This window comes from Rutidosis leptorrhynchoides, chromosome 5 (assembly GCF_046630445.1).
Source record: "Rutidosis leptorrhynchoides isolate AG116_Rl617_1_P2 chromosome 5, CSIRO_AGI_Rlap_v1, whole genome shotgun sequence".
Taxonomy (NCBI): Eukaryota; Viridiplantae; Streptophyta; class Magnoliopsida; order Asterales; family Asteraceae; genus Rutidosis; species Rutidosis leptorrhynchoides.
This window is the reverse complement of record NC_092337.1, coordinates 33544520-33565329: the sequence shown is the minus strand read 5'-3', so window position 1 is coordinate 33565329 and position 20810 is coordinate 33544520. Positions and strand designations below refer to the sequence as shown.

The following is a 20810-nucleotide window of genomic DNA, read 5'->3' as shown; positions in this document are numbered from 1 at the left end:
AAATCTTCGTAATCTATAAGATTTGATTATCCGGTATTTACGGAATTTTGGGATTTCTTTGATTAAATGCGATGAATTGCCTCGATTGCTGTGTTTGGAAATTTTGCTATAAATTAGCTTCTTCCGTTTCATTATCTTCACCACTTCTATACTTTCTTCCTAGATTCATACTTCCAAAAGATTTGTTAATATGCTCAATCCCGTATTGATATTTGTTATTATATTGACCATATATGCAGTCATGCTTCTTTTTCTTTTACCACCAGAGGAATCTGTTTACTTCTACTATGCTCTTGGGGTTATAGTGTTTTTAATTCTCCCGTGTCTTTATGTTGCTATACGCATTGATATACACGATTTGTAATTTTCGTGTTGTTATCGGGCTTTGTATTTTCCCTTATATGTCGGAGCTCTTTACCTTTTTATTCTGCTCTCGACTCTAAGTTAAGCGAGTAATGGTCCAGAATTTGTAGGTATGAAGTTTCGAATGAACCTAATGTTCTAAGCGTAATATCACGATTTGATTTGGTAAATTACCATAATTACTGAGGATAGAACTATCAAGAATATATGTTCTTGATATGTTCAGAGATTAAGTAGAATGTAAGAGTCGTGTAACATGGCAAATAATGATTATAAAGTCTATGAATCATCATCTTCCATTAAAAATTTAGCATGACTTACTGTAATATAATCACGTTGGCCTGACATCATTATATTATACTAACTCATGCTTCAATTTCCAACATTTCTTCAAAACATTTATAATTTAAACTTGAATTTTACTGAATATAGAAACTAAAATAGTTTCCTTTATAAAGATATCGCAAAGAGATACTTAATTGTGGACAAGAATCGTTATGAAAATATCTTCAGAAATATAGAGGATATTTATAACGACATTTTGGAATTTCTAAGTTCGAAGGTTGATGAAGAAAAATTTTCCGCAAGCTTTTAACATAACTTCGGAGCAAGATATTCTCTAAAGATTTCATCGGATCCAGAATTACCTGGATTCTTTGAATATAGGGTTTGGTCCTTGTATTTGTCCTTGGTCTCCTCCATGGTTAGCTCAATCCGTTTTTCAGTTCCAAATTTTCTTTTGAGCTTTTCCAACGTACCATTCTTTATTATCAAACTTTTGGCCATTGAGACCATCTACAATTTTGCTGTTTCCTCTGCATTTAATGCAGCCATATTTGATTCATCGGTTATCAATCCGAGATGGTTTCAAGAAATTTCATTTTTAGATGATTAAAAGCTGATTGTAATCGTCAACGGTTCTAATGGTTGATGAATAGGCGTTGTTGATTTCAAAAGTAATGAACGATAATTTCGGTGGTTTGATGTGATAATTCATCATAGAATACGAATGAATATAATTCATGAATGTAGTGATCTTTAGGAAGATTACACTTGCTAAAGCTTTACTTGGATTCCGATATGTCCAAATCAGAATAGGTAATTAAATTTGTATGAAAATGGTTGTTCTTTAGTGAACGGATACATATGTGGATGTAAGTAGTATAGTTACTAATTATTGAATCAGAATTTGAAGAATGTACAATGTAAGATATTGATGTGAGATATAAATATTTCTCGGGTTTTACCTGCCCGTTAAGATATTTTCACAATTAACAGTTTGTACAAAAGGATTTTTAATTACAATCTTTATGAAGATATACGTTCATATATGTATTCTTCACGTATAATATAGATTTAATGAGTTAATATACTATTAAAATCATTTGATTTGCGGTTGAAGCGAGAATAAATAATCTTCAAAACTTGAGAGATTACATAATCATCGCAGAATCTTTCTTTAATGAAGTTATGAATCAATACTCCATCGTTCATTGTTATTGATATACCTCGGTATATGATGTTGATGCTCGTGGAATTCTTGTGAAATTCACAAGGCACGAATGATGTTTTCTAAAGAGTTTTGAGTACATCGAAAATGAAAGTGTAAAACCAAACATGTATTTGAATAATACACTTAGTTTATTATGAAATGGAGTTTATTGTGATGAAGCAGTGATTAACGAGGAATGTATATCATAGCATATTAGTGATATGAATTAACCAAGTAGTACATACTATTTAAGATTCACACGTAATAGCTTAATACGAAAAGATTTATTATTGTTCCAAACCATATATATATATATATATAAAGTATACATATATAATTTTCAGGAAGAATGAGTCAATACATCTTAACTCATTATTACTAATATTCTTTGGTATCTATGGGGCGTATGATGTTGATATCCGAGGTACAGATTATGGTGTTTGTTATTGGTGAAGCTGATGTTGTTGGTGGTGATGCTGTTGGTACTGGTGGTGATGTTGGTTATGATGCTGGTGCTGCTGCTGATGCTCGTAGGTTTCGCACCATATTCTCCAGAGCCACCACTCGAGCGCGAAGCTCATTGACTTCTTCTATTATTCCGGGGTGATTGGCGGTTCGGACAAGTGGATGAATAAGATCTAGAATTTTAGATATTATATATTCGTGACTGGATACCCTGGAAATGAGGGTGAAAATAGTGTTCCGAACGGGTTCGCCGGTAAGTGCTTCAGGTTCTTCACCAAGAGGTGAATTCGGTTGGTGGAAGGGATCGCCTTCTTCTTGTCTCCATTGATTAAGTTTACTACTAACCCATCCCCAATTCATCCAAAATATATGATGACTAATTGGTTGGTTCATTCCGGTTAGGCTGCCATTGGAGCTCGAGGAGTTCGAGGAATCATGTGAGAAATCCATATTATCTGATCGGAATAAGGGTTTTTGTTATGAGATGAGTGTTGAATATTGAATGATATATTTGTCTTCTAGATATACGTATATATAGCAAAAAGATTTCCGTAATTTACGGAGGAAATTTAGGAAAAGTGTTAGACAAAGTTTATTAAGATAGATATGATAAGATATAATAAGATATGATGTGTCTATAATCCAATAATAGCAGTATGACGTGTCGAGATCATAAAATGATAAGTATGTAATCTGATAATCTTTCTATTAAAGACTTTCAATTCGTAATGGCCTATTCAGGTCTAGGGGCTTGAGCTATAGGATCCTTTAAATCGGTAATCCAAACCCTTCCATTCTAGAGTTTCGTAGACGCCATCCGTCAAGAAAATTCAATAACGAGAAATAAAAGGTATAAAAGTAATGAATATGAGTAGTGATGACATTATAATGTCTTTGAGATTCTCGATAACTCAATGACATTTTTCGGTTCGCAAACTGATGCATAAAGGCATAAAGCATATAGGTACTTGATATAACAGGGAGTTATATACGTTTGAGTATGAATAGTAACAAATATAGGAGTTTCAAAAATTCATGGATAATATTACATATGTAATACACAAAACCATGATAAATGACATAGGAATGTCGAGAACGGTGTCGCATTTAAATGTGGTGGCGGAATTGAATAGTACTTAGGAGAATGAGCAGAGTTCTTAGATTGGCTCGGCATTCTAAGATAAGTAAAGTTTCTAAAGTATAGTGTAGCATTTAACAGTTAAAGGCAACAATTAAAGGCACTATAGTCAAAGGAAGTTGTAGTCCTACATTGCTAAGGTACCTAATTGTATAAGGCACACATAAGATGCAATCCTGGTTCTCTACAACAACCTGCTCTGATACCAATCTGTCACACCCCCAAAATGTACCAGGGGTAATTGTGACCAATCATATCATAACACAGTTGTATAAGCGAGAACGACTCTAAATGAGACGTTTTATTTATTAAATAAACAGCGGAAGCATTATTCAAAGTTTTACATCATAAGAGTACAGTAAATGGAAAATGTCTTAAACAAAATGATAAATATGAATGATGGACTCCATGCAAGCAGCAAAGCATACATCAATCATCTAGTAGCAAGTAGCAGCTAGCTCAATCATCACCTGAGACAAAACACGCTTAAAGTGTCAACCAAAAAGGTTGAGTGAAATTCATAGGTTTATAAATAATATCCAAAGTTTTAGACCACAAGATTTAGTTTAAAGTTGATTGATATAGAAATATCAATCTAAAAGTGTTGCTGCATTTTGTAATATCGCTACTAAACAAGTTTACCCTATGACACCTTGTACTGTCAGTGTCGTGGAATCATTATTATGTAACCAAAGACCAACGGTCGAATGGTTAGAGACGTTACTCTCAATAGGCCTACTCACAATAATTAAGTTTGCATTTAAACGTAGCAATTAACGATATTACGGTAGGGATTTAGCATGAATCAAAGCATGACAGCATAGTTAACAATTTAGTACTTGTGTCTAAGCGTAAAACAGTTATAAAGCAAGCATGTGTCTCACCCCAAAAGTTATAAAACAGTTATGAAACAGTAAAAAGTGGGGCTATGAAGTTCACCTTAGTAGCACACGAAAGAATTGAACGGAAGGACGTGACCGAGATCTCAACCTAGAGATAGAACGTATGATCAGACATTGCCTAACAGACAATAGTATATAGTACTATATTGATAGTAATGGTTCACTAAAGAATTTCCATTTTCAGAAGGTTACTATTTATGGAAAGTTTCCACTTATAGTAATTTTTCAATTTTAGAAAGTTCGGGTTAATCTTTAGCAAGACGTTGTATAACTTTACTCAAACTTCGTTGCTATCAAATAAGTCAGGAATGACCAGATGTAACCGGGGCCCAGGATTCTTGACCAGAATCTAAGTCATGGCATTCGAGATCCACAAGCTTACCCATAAATGGCAACCTAGACATCATTCACTTACGACTGTGAGTAGCGATGAAGTTCACATGAATTATACATTATCTTTGATTAACCTTCACTTTAGGTGTATACACACAACGAATTATTAATGTACTTAATAATTATATATATGATAATATAACCTAAGTTTTATTTAATATTTAGTTATTATACCTTAGTATGTCTTATATATATTAAATATAATTACCTTTAAATAAATACCTAAATTACTTCAAAAATAATAGTGTTTTATTAATCGAACATTATTCAAAAATGTCTAAATAATAAATTAAATATCTAAAAATTACATACATAATTTTTATAGTCTTATTTAATTATATAGATTAGTAGAAAAATTTAAGAAAGCGTTTTTATTATACTTTTGTATTTATTTTTGTTTTTACCCTTAATGTATTCACAAAACAATTTTAATTCTACATAATTACTAAATAAACACAAATAATTATTTTTATAATTTTTATAAGTTTCTATAAGTCTAATAACCTGTAGAAAAATATTTAAAAAATATTTTTTTTTATTTTATATTTATTCTTAATTTACCTTCGAATTACATAATAATAGAGTTTAATTATATAATAAATACCAATTCGACCCAAGTAATTATTTTTATAATTTTTTCAGATCTATATAAGTTTTAAAAACTCAGAAAAAAATTATATATATTTTATTTTTAGTTAAAAGTATTTATTACGAATTTTACATTATTTTTACGTTTAAACACTACATAATTCGTATTTAATTATAAATAATATTCCATAAATTATCAAAATTATTTTTATTCATCATAACACTTATAATACTAATTATAACATATAAACATAATTAATTTCGAATTTTATAAAGAATATACAATAAATATAAATATAAATGACAATATTGAAAAAAATTTAATAAAAATAGAAAGTACCTCAAATTTTCTTCAAGGTTTTGAGAGAATAACATAAGTTTTTGTGTTTGACAAGAAAAAATGAATGAGGAGCCATGTATTTATAGGTAAAAAATGGTTGGTGAAAAGAAAAAAAACATAATAAAATAAAGGTGCCAATTTTGACAAAATAATAAAAACATGTTAAAAATGTTTTTAATAAGTTTTTGTTTTTGAAAATATTTAGTCAAAATTCATGGGCTCATTATTTAATTTATTAAAAAAAAATCTTATTTCTTTTTATTTTTATTTTTTTATAAGCTAAGAATATATATAATGATTAAAATAACTTATCATTTAATTAATAATTATGTTACATATAGTTTAAATATAATATGCATTAATATTAACTAAAGTTATTTTATATAATTAGTGTAAACTTTAGTTAACAGAACGTGTCAACTAAAAATAAATATTTGATCAACGTCGAATTTAATTATATATTACGTATGGATAACAACCCTATAGTCAAATTAGTCAATTCAGGTATGGAAATATGAGGGTTGTTATAGTAAAGTTAAGATTACAACCCAATTTGATAACAAAAGAAAGATTTAGCACTAATGATGATGAAACTTGAGCTTGCTTCCTCCAAATCACCTTAGAACTCTAATGGATGATGAAATTAGGGTTTTGTGTGTGAAATTCAGAGTAAAAACTGCAGCTCTCCTGCCAAATGACCTATCTTATTCTATTTACAGTGGTGAGGAAAGTGGGCTGAATCAGCGTCAGGAGCACCGCTTTTAGCATAGGTGCGGCGCTCTTGGCATCAATCTGGTGCGGCGCTCTTGGATTTAGTGCGGCGCTTTTGTCCAGTAGGAACGACGCTTCTGCCTATGAAGAGCGACGCTTCTATGTCAATTGCGGCGCTCTGGGCAGTGAGGAGCGACGCTCCTTAGTCAGGAGCGGCGCTTTTGATGATGTTTCCTGCACTTGTCATTTTCTTTGCACTTTTTGAACGTTTCTTGGTCAATTTTACACCAAGTTAGGCATTTTGCTTTGAGTGGACACTTTAGCACAGGAAAACAACTTTTAAGCCCCAACGATCATCAAAACCGAATAAAATGAGGTCGATATTGCGTAATAAATATATCTAAATGGAGCAATATCAAGAATGACAAACGAAAAACTGATCAAACAACATCAGGCCTCGAAAAACCTACAACAAAATAACTTTTTCGACTAGCACAAGTTGAAGAAACCGACGAACATAAGCCGATTTTACGAATAATTAAAAAAAAGGAAACTACACCGTCCAGAACTCCGAAGAACCCCTGCAAGTTCAACGTTTCATGGCGATGTGAAATCAAGAGAACTTCGAATAAGAATCGCATGTGAGAAGTGAAAGAAGAGAGAAGTAAATGGTGCCTCCGAAATTCTGGCGATATGTCAGATACTGGTAGTCGCTATCCAACATACATACAAAGTAAAATGGTTCGCATTTCATGTGTGTGATGACCCGAAAATTTTTGACTTATTTAAACCAATTCTCTATACGATTTATTATTTTAACACGTTAAACAAAGTCTGTTAGATTGAGTCTCAAAATTTTAGAACTGTTTCATATATACAATTACCTTTGATTACTCTCGACGATTCATGAACAATTATATATATATATATATATATATATATATATATATATATATATATATATATATATATATATATATATATATATATATATATGTGTGTGTGTACAAGTAAAAACGACTTTCCTACAGTAAAACCCTATCTGCTACAGTAAAAATTACTTTGCTACAGTAAAACACTATTTGCTACAGCAAAACACAATTTGCTACAGTGAAACTGTATTTTGCTACAGTGCTACAGTGAAAACGACTTTGCTATAGTGATTTGCTACAGTAAACACTATGTACAAGTAAAAATGACTTTGCTACACTATTTGCTACAGTAAAACACTACAGTAAACACTATTTGCTACAGTACCACTATTGCTACAGTAAACACTATTTGCTACAGTAACACACTATTTGATGTCGACGAACTAGCAAACAAAAACGGAAAAGGCGGCCATGCGATCGCATGGCAAAAACACTGAAAACTCATGCGATCGCATGAGCTACAGTGAATCGAAAAGTAATATAAATACGCAGTTTGTTCGACGAAGTTTATCACAATTATCTCTCAATATTTATATTAATATTATAATTATAATTTTAAATTTAAGTTTAATAATAATAAGGTATATACAAGGGTATTTTTAATTCGGGTTTCAAACCGTTTTAAGCTAAGGAAATATTGGGTATTGTTCGGGGTATTGTTCTTGAATCCAAGGTCAACCATAAAGTCGTCTACCATCATTACGTCTACGCAATTTGCCAACAATATTGAGTCTCAATATTGAACTGTGAGTTATAGTCTCCCTTTTTAAATACTTTAAATATTTTTGGACTGAGAATACATGCAATTTATTTAAACGCAATAAGACACAAGTACATACTAAATTCTACACTGAGTTAAACCGAAAATCTCTTAGCTTTGGTAACTAGTAGTTGCCAGTACATAGGATATGGACTGGTGGGCGCGAATAATTGTTTATGGATCCATAGGGCTTGACATCCCCGTCCGAGCTAGAGCGCTAGCCTTTTAACGGACGTATGTTATTTGAGTTTAAGACACGTTGGTTTGCGTGTATTAAAACGAATGGGGTAATTATCACTATAGCGTTAAGTTTAGTTACCAGGGTGCTCTGTTACGTAGAATCTATTGATAAACTTTTGATGAAATCTTGTAGTCTATCTTTATATATGTTTATGACTCGAGCAATTAAACCTATAACTCACCAACATTCGTGTTGACTTTTTAGCATGTTTTATTCTCAGGTCCTTAGAATGCTTCCGCTGTGATGTGCTTGTTGCCTGCATGGAATCTCTCATGCTTTGTACAAAGTTTATTGCATTCAAAATAAAACTGCGTTGTGTAATAAATAATTGGACTGTGATGTCAACCTGTAAATTAAAGACTTATGTATTTCGGGGTTTTGCTTATACCTAAGCACTCGCCAACATGTTTATAACTATCTATGTTTAGAAAGTCACTTATTTTAGTGAATGCAATATTTTATCAAAACGTATCATATAGAGGTCAAAACCTCACTGTGGAATCAATGATTAACGTGCCGCGTCAATAGCGATTTTGACGGGTCGTTACAATGTGAATTTTAATCATAATTTATCGAATATACCTTTCTTTTAAAGGTAGCAGTGGGTTTAATTGGTTAAAATAAAAGATACAAACCCATCATACATCGAAAGTTGGAAAAAATATTGTCAATATATAAGCTTATGGGAACCTCCCTCTATCACCAATTGAATTTATATGTATGGCATCTTGTTGGGCTAAAAACGATCCTACAAATGGTGTCAGAGCTATGGTTATAGTCCAAATATGGATGGTGAGACTTCGAAGCAAGTTAGTAGAAAGAAAGCATAGCGAGCATGTAGCAAGTAGCTAAACTGACTAGGTGTGATTGTAGGAGTTATTCGGTTAAATAAAGATGCAAAACCATTCGACTTCAAAAGTTGTAAAGAAAATATTGTCAGTATTGGGAACCTCCATCTATCACAAATTGGTTTAGAGTGACTCATGAGGTTATATGTATGGCATGTTGTTAGGCCTAAGTGAACCTAAAAGTTTAACATGTTTCTTCCATCTCATTCTTCACTAAGGTCTAGAGGGTTGCGAACATTAATGTGCTTTTGGCATTTAATTAAGATAAAATTACAAAAGAAGGTTCATGTGGTTTGTTCTAAATTATTGTTTAGTCCTTGTTTTTTTTGCTACTAAGATAGTCCCCGTGGCATGCAAATCATGCTTATATAGTTCCTCACATTGACAGTCATTAAAAAATCTCTGGAAATTTGAGTCATGAGCAAGGCATGTGAGGGTATAATAGTCATTTTGATGTTTGATTCTAATTTTTAGTAAGATAGGAGTTGATATCGTTTAGACAAAAAAGCTGAAGGAACGGGGAAGGAAGAAGCTAAAAGAAAAGATAATGAAAGGGAAATACGAAGTCTATATCAAGCTCACATGCATTGCACATTATGTTGGTATAACAGAATTTCTAACGAATGTTAGTGTGAGGGAAAAATAAGCAAGATTTCCATACCCGAAGACTATCATAGTCGAATAAAACCACATGAACCAATCCTTCAATTCTGGGCAAAACATATACTATTTTAATAAATTTGTCTTTAACTAAAGGGCAAATGACCCGAAAAGGTAACATAAAATACACGATTTGACAATAAAGGTAATATGGGTTTTGCAGTTGCCATAAAGCGACTACGTGTTTCACTTTTTGCCTGAAAAGGATTATGATATGAATTTTTTTTCAACTGTGATAATATCGTCAAATTTGTTAATGATATCGTCAAATTTATCAACAATCGTTAACCAAATTTCGTTAAGTGCTCACATGTGCTTGACGTCAAATTTATTAACATCAAATTTATTAACGATTATTTATAAGCATTCTTTTCAGCTCCTAATTTTCACATGTCAGTTTGCTCAATTTTATTGTTGCATTTTACTAATTAAGTAGGCGCAAAGTGTTATTGGACTACTTTTTTACATTGTTTCACCTCGAAAGCTTAATGTTTTATCAACTATTTAAATATATATTAGTTGATTGTTAAGGTGATCAGTTGAATGTGCGTAACTCACTATTTCAAATAGATATAGGTTTCCATTTCAACAAATTATTTGTTGGGATTAAAATTTTCATTCAGAAATTGTAGTGTGGTCCAGCGGTTGGTGACCTGCCTCTTTTAGGGTGGTCAGGAGTTCGACCCCGTCGGCTATATATTAACCCACAATTTTATCCGTGACATGACACCTTTCACACATCGCGTTGAGGGGGTAAAGGGTAGAGGGTTTTACCGTCCATGCCCCGTATGAGATAGATTGATGCGGGTTTCCTCGTGGGCACGTAGTTGGGGACGCATATAGTAATTGCGGGAGATGATCGCGTGGGCACGCAGTTATAACTGATGTCCAAGAAGAAAAAAAATTCATTCATTTGCAGACTCTCGGATAATAGTCTTGACGTTTCTTTTTATCTGAATAATTTGTTCAAGGATTGGAGCACTACTAGGTGTGTTGCGCTTAAGGATAATTGCTTTTAGTGCTTCATCTCATATATGTTGATAACATCCAAACCCGTGTACGTTGTACTTGACTTGATGTAGATTGATACTTATGGAAGTTGTAAATAAGGTTTTTCAAATGTTAGTATACTCGAACGGACAATTTTAGGTCCTTGAAAGAGTGTATGCAAAGTGTAAATATGACAACGGTATGCTACATATAAATGAAATTCGATCATACACTTCGTAGCTTTCGTGCAGCATTGTTTGATCTAAATCAGTAAATACGATTACACAAAGTACATGTCATTAAAGCGTAAATGTATAGATGATAGTGTTTGGAAGACGTGGAACGCGGCAACGACGGCAGCCCTTTATTGTGATCTACTCCGTACTAAATATTTATTATTTAATTTATTTATTATTAATATAATATTAAAAAAATTAAAAAGACAAATGATCATCATCTTCATAAAAAATAGAAGTCTTTGACGGAGAATACGTAAGTAGTTAAATTTTTTATTTAAAAATTTTGTACTTTTCTTTGTTAGTATTTGAACATGAAATCGACGGGCGACTACTTAGTGTGTAACGAAGAAATCCTTATCATGAAAATTACAAAAATATTGTTTTATCTGTCGTTTTGAAACCATGAATTTATTGTTATTAATATTTATATCTATATCTATATTATTAATTTATGTATAATACATGCTTTTAGGTACGTACAATAATATGGAAGCATGCAAAATCCATTCTAGAAGTAGTAATTTATGTTTATCATAGAAATCACAATAACACATTTCGTATTACAGGTATAACTAATGATAAATGCACAAAATGTCTATTTACGACGTGGTCCAGTGATTGGTGGCTTGCCTCCCTTAGGGGAGGTAAGGAGTTCGACCCCCGTTGTCTACATATTAAAACACAATTTCATCTCTGCCATAAAGTATCCACTCATGACACCTTTCCCATATCATTTGGGGGGTAAAGAGGAGGGGGTTTTACTTAGCCGTGCCATTTGATCGGTTCAAGGTTTCCTCTCGGACAGCGAGGGAGCGAGGTTATTATCGCTGCATCGACATAGTCGAAACGGGAGATGATCGCAACGGGTGATTTAGTCCCCTCGGGTGATCCCATTCGCTGTAAAAAAAAAATGAGTACAAAAATTCCATCTTTTTGTCGTTTAAGAAAATTGAAAGATTTTTAGAAAAATAATACTAATTCTAATAAGTGTACCACTCTTGCTTGAAAATAGGTGTGTAACATGACGTATCCTCTTACGCGTTCCTTTCTTTCATATATTATTTCTCGACTTAATAAATAAATAACTTATTTAATAATCTCATACGGAGTATTAAATTATGTCACCATTGAATTGTTGATTATTAGAATTTTGTGTTATCTTTTAGGGGTACGTCTACTTTAGCGATCCATTTGTCATGGTCATCGTCTTATTAAATGTCACCCAAACCAACATGTCGTCGGATTATACCTAACCTTCACTAACAATACTTGTCACTTTCATGGTCCACATGATTGACTATTTTTAACAATTCAATAGTACAGTGTTAAATACGTAATAAATAGTTATAAAACTGATGAAGCTATATCCATCTCAAGTTACAATATCTCCGGCACTTAATGCTTTTCGTTTACATATTCAAAGATGTGTTCTAGCCGGTCGTAGTACCTTTTCAAGGTTTTAGTCGTATTTGTTTACTTATTAATATTGTATCATTTTTACCTAATCTTTTGCTCTAATCTGCTAAAAATAACTGTGTACTAGTTTGCCTAATTAATGTTTTAAACATGGAAAGAAAAGAGATAATAAAGTTTATTTTTTTTGAAAAGCAAGGCTTGAATAACACAAAGGAAAGAATACATACAGGAGGCAAGCAGCACAAAGAAATGCAAAGCCCCCAAACACGAAGTTTAAAAATACAAAGCGAAACACGAAAAAGACTACAAAAGAGCCTATACTAGATCAAGATAAGATGTCGGATTTGAAAGCCACACGAGCCAATCAAGTTTATGACCCTTCAACTTCCGCGATATCCACTCGAACGTTTTAACTTGAATTTCGTTGACCAAACTCGGGACACTCGAGCCTTTATTTTCAAAGACTTTCATGTTCCGGTTTTTCCAAATTAAGTACGCACATACCCATTCCACCGCTTGCCAAATTTTCGAGCCCAGAGTAGACATATGACGCGAAGCTTTTCCACGAAGAATTTCGGCCATACTAAGGTTTGAGAAGTTACCAAGATTCCACCAATTGTGAATTCTATACCAGATATCCAAGGAAAAGTTACAAAATATCAAAGAGTGATCTACCGTTTTGGGGTCGTTATCACAATTAGGACATCTCACACTATGCAAGTCAATCCCTCTTTTATCCAATTCAACACGAACCGGGATACGTTTCAAAAGAGCTCTCCATACAAACAATTCAATCTTTTTGGGAACAAGGTTATTTTTCATTGTTCCTTCTCGAGATGTACCTGCGATGTTGAGGACTTCTACATCGATAGCATCAGTTAATTTTTTAACAGTAAAAATGCCATTCGATGCAATAGTCCAACAAAAGGAGTCCTGATTGCGCATGACAAGAGTAACAGTTGCAAGCTGCTCACAAAGGTTTTCAAATTCGGAATTCGTTCTGCCACCAGGAGGCCGAATCCAATCCCACCTGAAATTGTTGCCGGCTACCGCAGAAGAACACACACGATCCTTGACTTTAACATTTTTATCCGCTTCCAATCTGAAAAGTCTCGGGTACATGATACATAATCGTTCAGAACCGCACCAATGGTCGTTCCAGAAAGAAGTTGAACTACCATCACCAATGAATTTTTTGAAAGAGTTCACGAAGGGAATGTGCATCTCGTTAATTTTTGTACCTGCAATCACAATGTTATTCCAAATGCCAACAGTCGGAACATGAGCAAGCCCACTCTCCAGCCGAAGGCCACCGTCAATTCCATAAATACTACGTATAATTTTAGACCACAAGCAATCGGTTTCGGTTTTAAACCTCCACCACCACTTTCCCAAAAGCGCGAGGTTCTTACTTTTCAAAGAACTGATATTAAGACCCCCCTGCCCCGTAAGGAGAAATTACATGATCCCATTTTACCCACGAAATTTTTGAACCCGAAGAATCCCCGCCCCAAAAGAAATTACGTCTCACACTCTCAAGTAATTTAAGGATACAAGGCGGTGCACGAAACAGCGAGAAGTAATACAGCGGGATACTATTAAGGACCGATTTAATGAGAACTAATCTGCTACCAAATGACAACGAACGCATTTTCCAATCCGATAATCTAGAGTTGAATTTTTCAATAACAGGGGCCCAGTCTTCCATTTTTTTTCATTTTGGCACCAATAGGAAGACCGAGATAGATGAACGGGAATTTACCAGCTTTACAACCCATCCTTGTAGCTAGCAATTCAACCTCGATGTGATTTACCCCAACACCATACAAACAACTCTTGTGAAAATTTACTTTAAGACCAGAAGTGAGTTGGAAACATTTAAGAATATTAATCAAGTTACGTGCATTATAGTCGGACCATTCACCGAAAAAAATAGTGTCATCTGCGTACTGTAGGTGGGAGACCAAAATATTATCAGAACCCACACTCACACCCTTGAAAATATTCCTGTCAACAGCAGATTTGATAAGTATGTTCAACCCCTCGGCCGCCAGGATGAAGAGAAAAGGCGAAAGTGGATCACCCTGTCGGACACCCCGGCTGATGGAGAACTCACTTGTAGGGGACCCGTTCACCAAGATGGAGATAGAGGCTGATTTGAGACATGCTAAAATCCACGAACACCATTTTGAACCAAAACCCATACATCTCATAACCTCCATAAGAAAATCCCAGTTCAGACTATCGAATGCCTTCTCGAAGTCTACCTTAAAAATTAACCCTTTTTTCCGATTAGACTTTAAGAATTCCACAGTTTCATTGGCGATCAGAACACAGTCAAGAATGTACCGTTGTTTTAAGAAGGCACTTTGCTCCGACCCGACCAACCTTGGAATAACCTTCCTTAGTCTATTTGAAAGAATTTTCGCGATGATTTTATAGTACCCTCCAATTAAACTGATAGGTCTATAATCCGAGAGCCCGATGGGATCATTTTTTTTTGGAACCAGTGTTACAAAGGATGCATTACAGCCCCGAGAAAACTCACTATTATTCCAGAACCATGTAATAGCATCGACAACTTCTACCCGAATAACGTCCCAATATTTTTTGAAGAATTTAAAATTAAAACCGTCAGGCCCGGGGGCTTTTGAATCACCACAGTCGTTAATAGCCCCAATTATCTCAGCTTCAGTAATAGGAGCTTCAAGGTTAGATGCTTCATCCTGACCTAATGATGGATATATAAGATCCTCCAAGCTCGGTCTCGAGTCTAAGTTGTCTTCAAAAATATTTTTAAAATGGTTAACTGTAGCATCTTTAATTGCAATAGGATCTTCGTTCCAAACACCATCAATGCTAAGACCACGAATGTTATTTTGGGTGTATCTTCTTTTAATGACCGAGTGAAAATACTTAGTATTTTCGTCACCATCAAGGATCCATTTAATCCTCGCTTTCTGTTTTAACATGTTGACTTTTACTCTTTCTTTTGATAACCACTCTTTTCTTGCATTATGCCATTGGGCTTTTTCATTATCATCAAGCATAACAGATTCCGCCTTAACTTCTAAATTTTGTGCTAAGTTTCGAAAAAATTCAATATCACAATCGAGTTGACCAAAATTCTGGACACTTTTGGCCTTTAAAGCAAACTTAGTCTTTTTCAGTTTATTACGCAATATGCAGTCTTTACGAAATCCACCACTAACGGGTTCAGCCCATGAGTCACGAATCACCTGTTCAGCTTCTTCCATCTCTAGCCACTCATCAAAGACTCTAACCGGTTTTGGCCCGAAGTTTTTTTCATCATCTTTAATAATAACTGGGCAGTGATCCGAGAGTTGCCTGTCTAAGGCAACCATTGATAAGCAATCCCACATCGCAAAAAAAATTTCATTAACAAGGAACCGGTCTATCTTGCTGAACTTGAAGTCGTCATCACTTATCCGAGTATACTGTAGCGACCCGACAAAATCGTCATTTGACGGCGCCGCTAACTTAGGTCCCGTTACGTGGTCGTAGTCCCTATCTGAGACTCGTTTGACCAAAATTATGTCGCATTCATTTGAAAAGTACAAGACTTGCAAAGTTTAGTTTACAAAACAAATGGACGACAAGTTTAAGCTTACAAAAGTATAAAGTATAAATGAAATAACTTGCGACATAATATAAGTTGAAAATCACAGTTGCTATAAATAGCGTAAGTATGTATGCATGCTTGACTCCAAGCAAGTAATCAGAGTGTATGCATGTATGCTCGACCCCAAGCAAGTATGAAAGTACGCGGAAGCATGTATCAAATAGCCATGTATGAACCTGAGAAACATATAGAAAACTGTCAACAAAAAACGTTGGTGAGATCATAAGTGTATTTGTAAAAGTATGTTTTTGAACCACAAGGTTTAGTATAAAGTGAATATCAAGCGTATACATCCCAAAAGATGTTGTCTGTATCACAAGCACCCAATTACCAAAACTTAACTGAATCTCACATCTGCATAATAGTGTTAGAACCTACACTATACACCGAAAATACGTTTCATCCGTCAGACGAGGGTTCGTCAAACCCGTATGGCCACACAACATAAATTCTCGCTCACACCCTACAAGTGTAACTAATGGTAATTGAACTTGAGGATTTTTGTTCTAACTCGTATGTTTCTTTGCTCTTGTATTCGTATCTGTGTTCAAAGTATGAAAGTATAAATCGTATAAAATGTATATAAAGTATATGTTTCTCAGCCCACGATTTAAAGTATAAAAGTATTTGCAAAGGTGGGACTATGATCTCACCTCGAGTGCACGAGTATAAAGGTACTTCACAAAGTAAACGTGTGCATGAAAGTTGCTTAGTCTTGACCTAAACAAGTAATTTATATCAATTAACCGGTTACGACACAAGGTCGGACGAAATGTGTTCAATTAGTCCTATGGCTCGTTACGACTCGAATATATAGCATTTGAATCACGTTGTCAAGTTTCATGCAAGAATCAAGTATAAAATAAGATTAGAACGATTGCATAAGTGTTTTGTTAAGTTTGACTAAAAGTCAAACTTGGTCAAAGTCAACAAAAAAGTCAACGGGGTCGGGTCGGGTCCCGAACTATTTTCCTAAGCTTAGAAATCATATATGAGCATGTTGTCCAAGTTTCATGTTGATCGAGGGTGCATAGCATACTTAGAATTAAGCGAAAATTGACATTTTTGGGCAGTCTGCCTCAGATGCGCCGCATCTGCAGCTGTATCAGCAAATTCTGGGGCAGTTTTCACTTATACGATTTCAACTTCAAACAACCATAACTTTTGACTCGTTAACATTCAAAACACGTATCTTATATCGTTGGAAAGGTAATTTAACAAGGAATACAACTACACACATTTCATGAATCAAATCCATCATTATCAACAATGAAAACCTCAATAAATGATCATTAAACGTTCAAAATCAAGGTTTCAAGTTCACAAAACGCATTTCTTAACTCGGGAATCCAATTTACACAAACGATACATCGTTTTGAAGGTAATGAAACATAAAATACAATTAAACACTTACTAACAACATTAACAAGCATTCAATGCATCAAAATCCCGTTTTAAAGTTCATCAAACCCTAACCAAAATCATGAATTCAACAACTTTGTAAATGAAGCTTTTCTAAATCAACCTACACATCAATTTGAAGCTAGTGATGCTAGTAACATTTTTAATACATGAACTTTAACATTTAAACAACATTAACTCATCCAAAATCAAAGATTAAGCACACCCATTTCAAGTTCATGCTAGTTACTCCAAAAACAATAAATCGAGCAAACCAAACATATATTCATGTTAGACTTGAGCCATAGACACTAACTAACACCATTTCAAGTATATAAAATGAATTTAGAGAAATCTAGAGTTTTTAGAAACCTTACCCCAAGTAGTGAAATTGGTACCAATTCGAAGAGGATGAAGAGAGGATTACGAATATGTAATTTGTTTTGATGTTTGCTTGCTTGAATTGATTTAGATTAGGAATCTTTGAAGATGTTTAAAATGGTTTCTTGGTAACTAGAGAGAAAAGAGAGAAATGGAAGAGGAAGTGAATGAGTGGTGGTAGTGGTGGGTTGACTAGTTGACCTAGTCAACTAGTTTGCCCACTTGACGCCAATAGTCCCTCAAGTTTAAAAGCGGGTGCGGGATTTAACCGAACGGATATTTTTAAAACGCTAGAGTAAACGAGTGATGTTATAATTAAATAACGGGAATATTATGAACGTTAGTCAACGAAAAATACGAATTTAAATAACGAAAGATATTATTTAAAAAAAAAAAGACAGTGTTAAAAATAAATTTAACGGAAAAACGCGGGATGTTACATATACTTCCTCCCACCTATAGGCAAATCAATCAGCTTGTTTTCCTCTATAAACTTATTGAACCACCGGGCCCTGTATTCAATAAAGTTGCAATTGAATCTGTCATCCTGTTCCCGAACCTCATTAAAATCACCACCAATGATCCAAGGAGAGTCACAGTTTTCAAGTACGTTAGTAAGCTGTTCCCACAATCTCTTCTTGTTTGCATCTTTATGAGGTCCGTAAACATTTATGAGGTTGCAGCATTCTCCAGAAACTTTCCATTTACCTCGTAGACCAATAAAAAAATTTGACACGAAAGGATCAGTAGCCTCATAACGATTAACATCCCAAATAATAAGTTGCCCACCCGATTTCCCCACCATAGCTTTCTGAATGAAATTACAGTTGTTGTTTCCCCAAATTCTTCGAATCCATCTCAGATCGACAGTATGAAGCTTTGTTTCTTGTATAAAAATAACATCCGGTTTCTCAACACGACACAATTTTCTAACCCAATTGAGTTTCCCTTCTTTATCCTCACCCCCAAAACCACGAATATTTAAAGATAGCATCTTCATTAAACAGAAGAAAGACGAAAGGATTAAAAAAGCAACTTACTTGGCAGCCTTCTCTTTCCATTTCATTCCTAATCTGCATCCAAATTCATGGATACCCGTACTGCTTTCGGAGTAATACATGTTGCTAGGAGCCTTCCCCACTTCTTTTTCTTTCCTGACAGGCCTTGTGTTGAGGGAGTTGGCTTTGTGATCAGCCACTTTGCAAGAAGTACACCTTGAACGGAGACCACCCTTGCTTGATTGATCTTTTCTAGCAGCGTTTTTCACATTCATCATTCTCGAAGACGACTTCCAACTACGAATTTTGGACCAGCAGCAGTCATTTTTTGTATTAGTTTGTGAAGAATCCCCTTTTTTCAATCGACTAGTATTTGTACTAATTCGTGAAGTAACCCCCTTTTTCAATCGACTGGTAGGGTTCTTCTTCCCAATGGATTTCCCAAAATTCTTCTTATTAGACTTAGATTTATTTGTCTTTATAGAAAGATCTTCTGGGTCACAGTTTATATTCTCTATAGGACTGTTGTTTTGTCCAAGATCAAGAGGTGGCTCATGCATAGTAAATATAGGCCCATTAATAGGTACGTTTGGATTGCTATTGTTGTGAACATTAGCATTTGTCCCATTAATTAAAAATGTTGGGCTGTGATTACCTTGCATAGTAGTTGGGCCATTTAAATTATTATGGCCACTAATTGGGTAGGAAGGCCCAACACATGAATTAGGACTTTTATTCCTAGGTAGAGAACCGTTATTTACAGCTGGAGGGGACATGCTATTATTCTCATTGTTTTGGGAATCGACGACATCTTGGGACCCCGCATCATACTTTCCATTCGGCGTGCCCACCCCATCATTGTTTTGGAAAAGATTTTGAATATTGAAGCACCCAGACTGTTCATCCTCGATATCATGATCAAGATTCCGGCAAGCAATCGGAGAGTTAAACTCAGAGTTGCCATCGGGATCCAAACTATTCTCATTCACCAACCCTTCTTCAAGATTAATGAATTCAGAGTTTATGGCAATTCGGAAGATATGGTGGGGATCAGTTTCTGATTTCGAAAACTGTAAACTCACTACAAAATCACATAACCTTGTGTCTGGTCGTGTCCTTATTCATGCTAAGGATATCAACCATATTAATGAACTTGCTACATTGAGGTTTGATAGTCTTTGTACCCTGGTAAGTGTAAAGGAAATTACAACAAGTGATATTGTTATTGAACCTGAGCAGATTCAAGATGATTGGGACGATAAAGAAAACCCCATTCCAGTCAATGAAGAAGACAATGAAGAAGACGACGAGTTTATTGATGATACTTATGGCAATTCGGAAGATGAATTCATTAATCTTGAAGAAGGGTTGGTGAACGAGAATAGTTTGGATCCCGGTGGCAACTCTGAGTTTAACTCTCCGATTGCTTGCCGGAATCTTGATCATGATATCGAGGATGAACAGTCTGGGTGCTTCAATATTCAAAATCTTTTCCAAAACAATGATGGGGTGGGCACGCCGAATGGAAAGTATGATGCGGGGTCCCAAGATGTCGTCGATTCCCAAAACAATGAGAATAATAGCATGTCCCCTCCAGCTGTAAATAATGGTTCTCTACCTAGGAATAAAAGTCCTAATTCATGTGTTGGGCCTTCCTACCCAATTAGTGGCCATAATAATTTAAATGGCCCAACTACTATGCAAGGTAATCACAGCCCAACATTTTCAATTAATGGGACAAATGCTGATGTTCACAACAATAGCAATCCAAACGTACCTATTAATGGGCCTATATTTACTATGCATGAGCCACCTCTTGATCTTGGACAAAACAACAGTCCTATAGAGAATATAAACTGTGACCCAGAAGATCTTTCTATAAAGACAAATAAATCTAAGTCTAATAAGA

General features: G+C 34.6%; 1 protein-coding gene across 1 annotated transcript; it reads right to left on the bottom strand.

Annotated features, from left to right (window-relative positions):
- Window positions 1–18339: 18339 nt before the first annotated feature.
- Window positions 18340–18903, bottom strand: LOC139848512 (uncharacterized). The gene has a single exon (XM_071838241.1). The coding sequence runs from the start codon at window positions 18901–18903 to the stop codon at window positions 18340–18342; it is 564 nt and encodes a 187-aa protein (XP_071694342.1).
- Between the last annotated feature and the right edge of the window lie 1907 nt (window positions 18904–20810).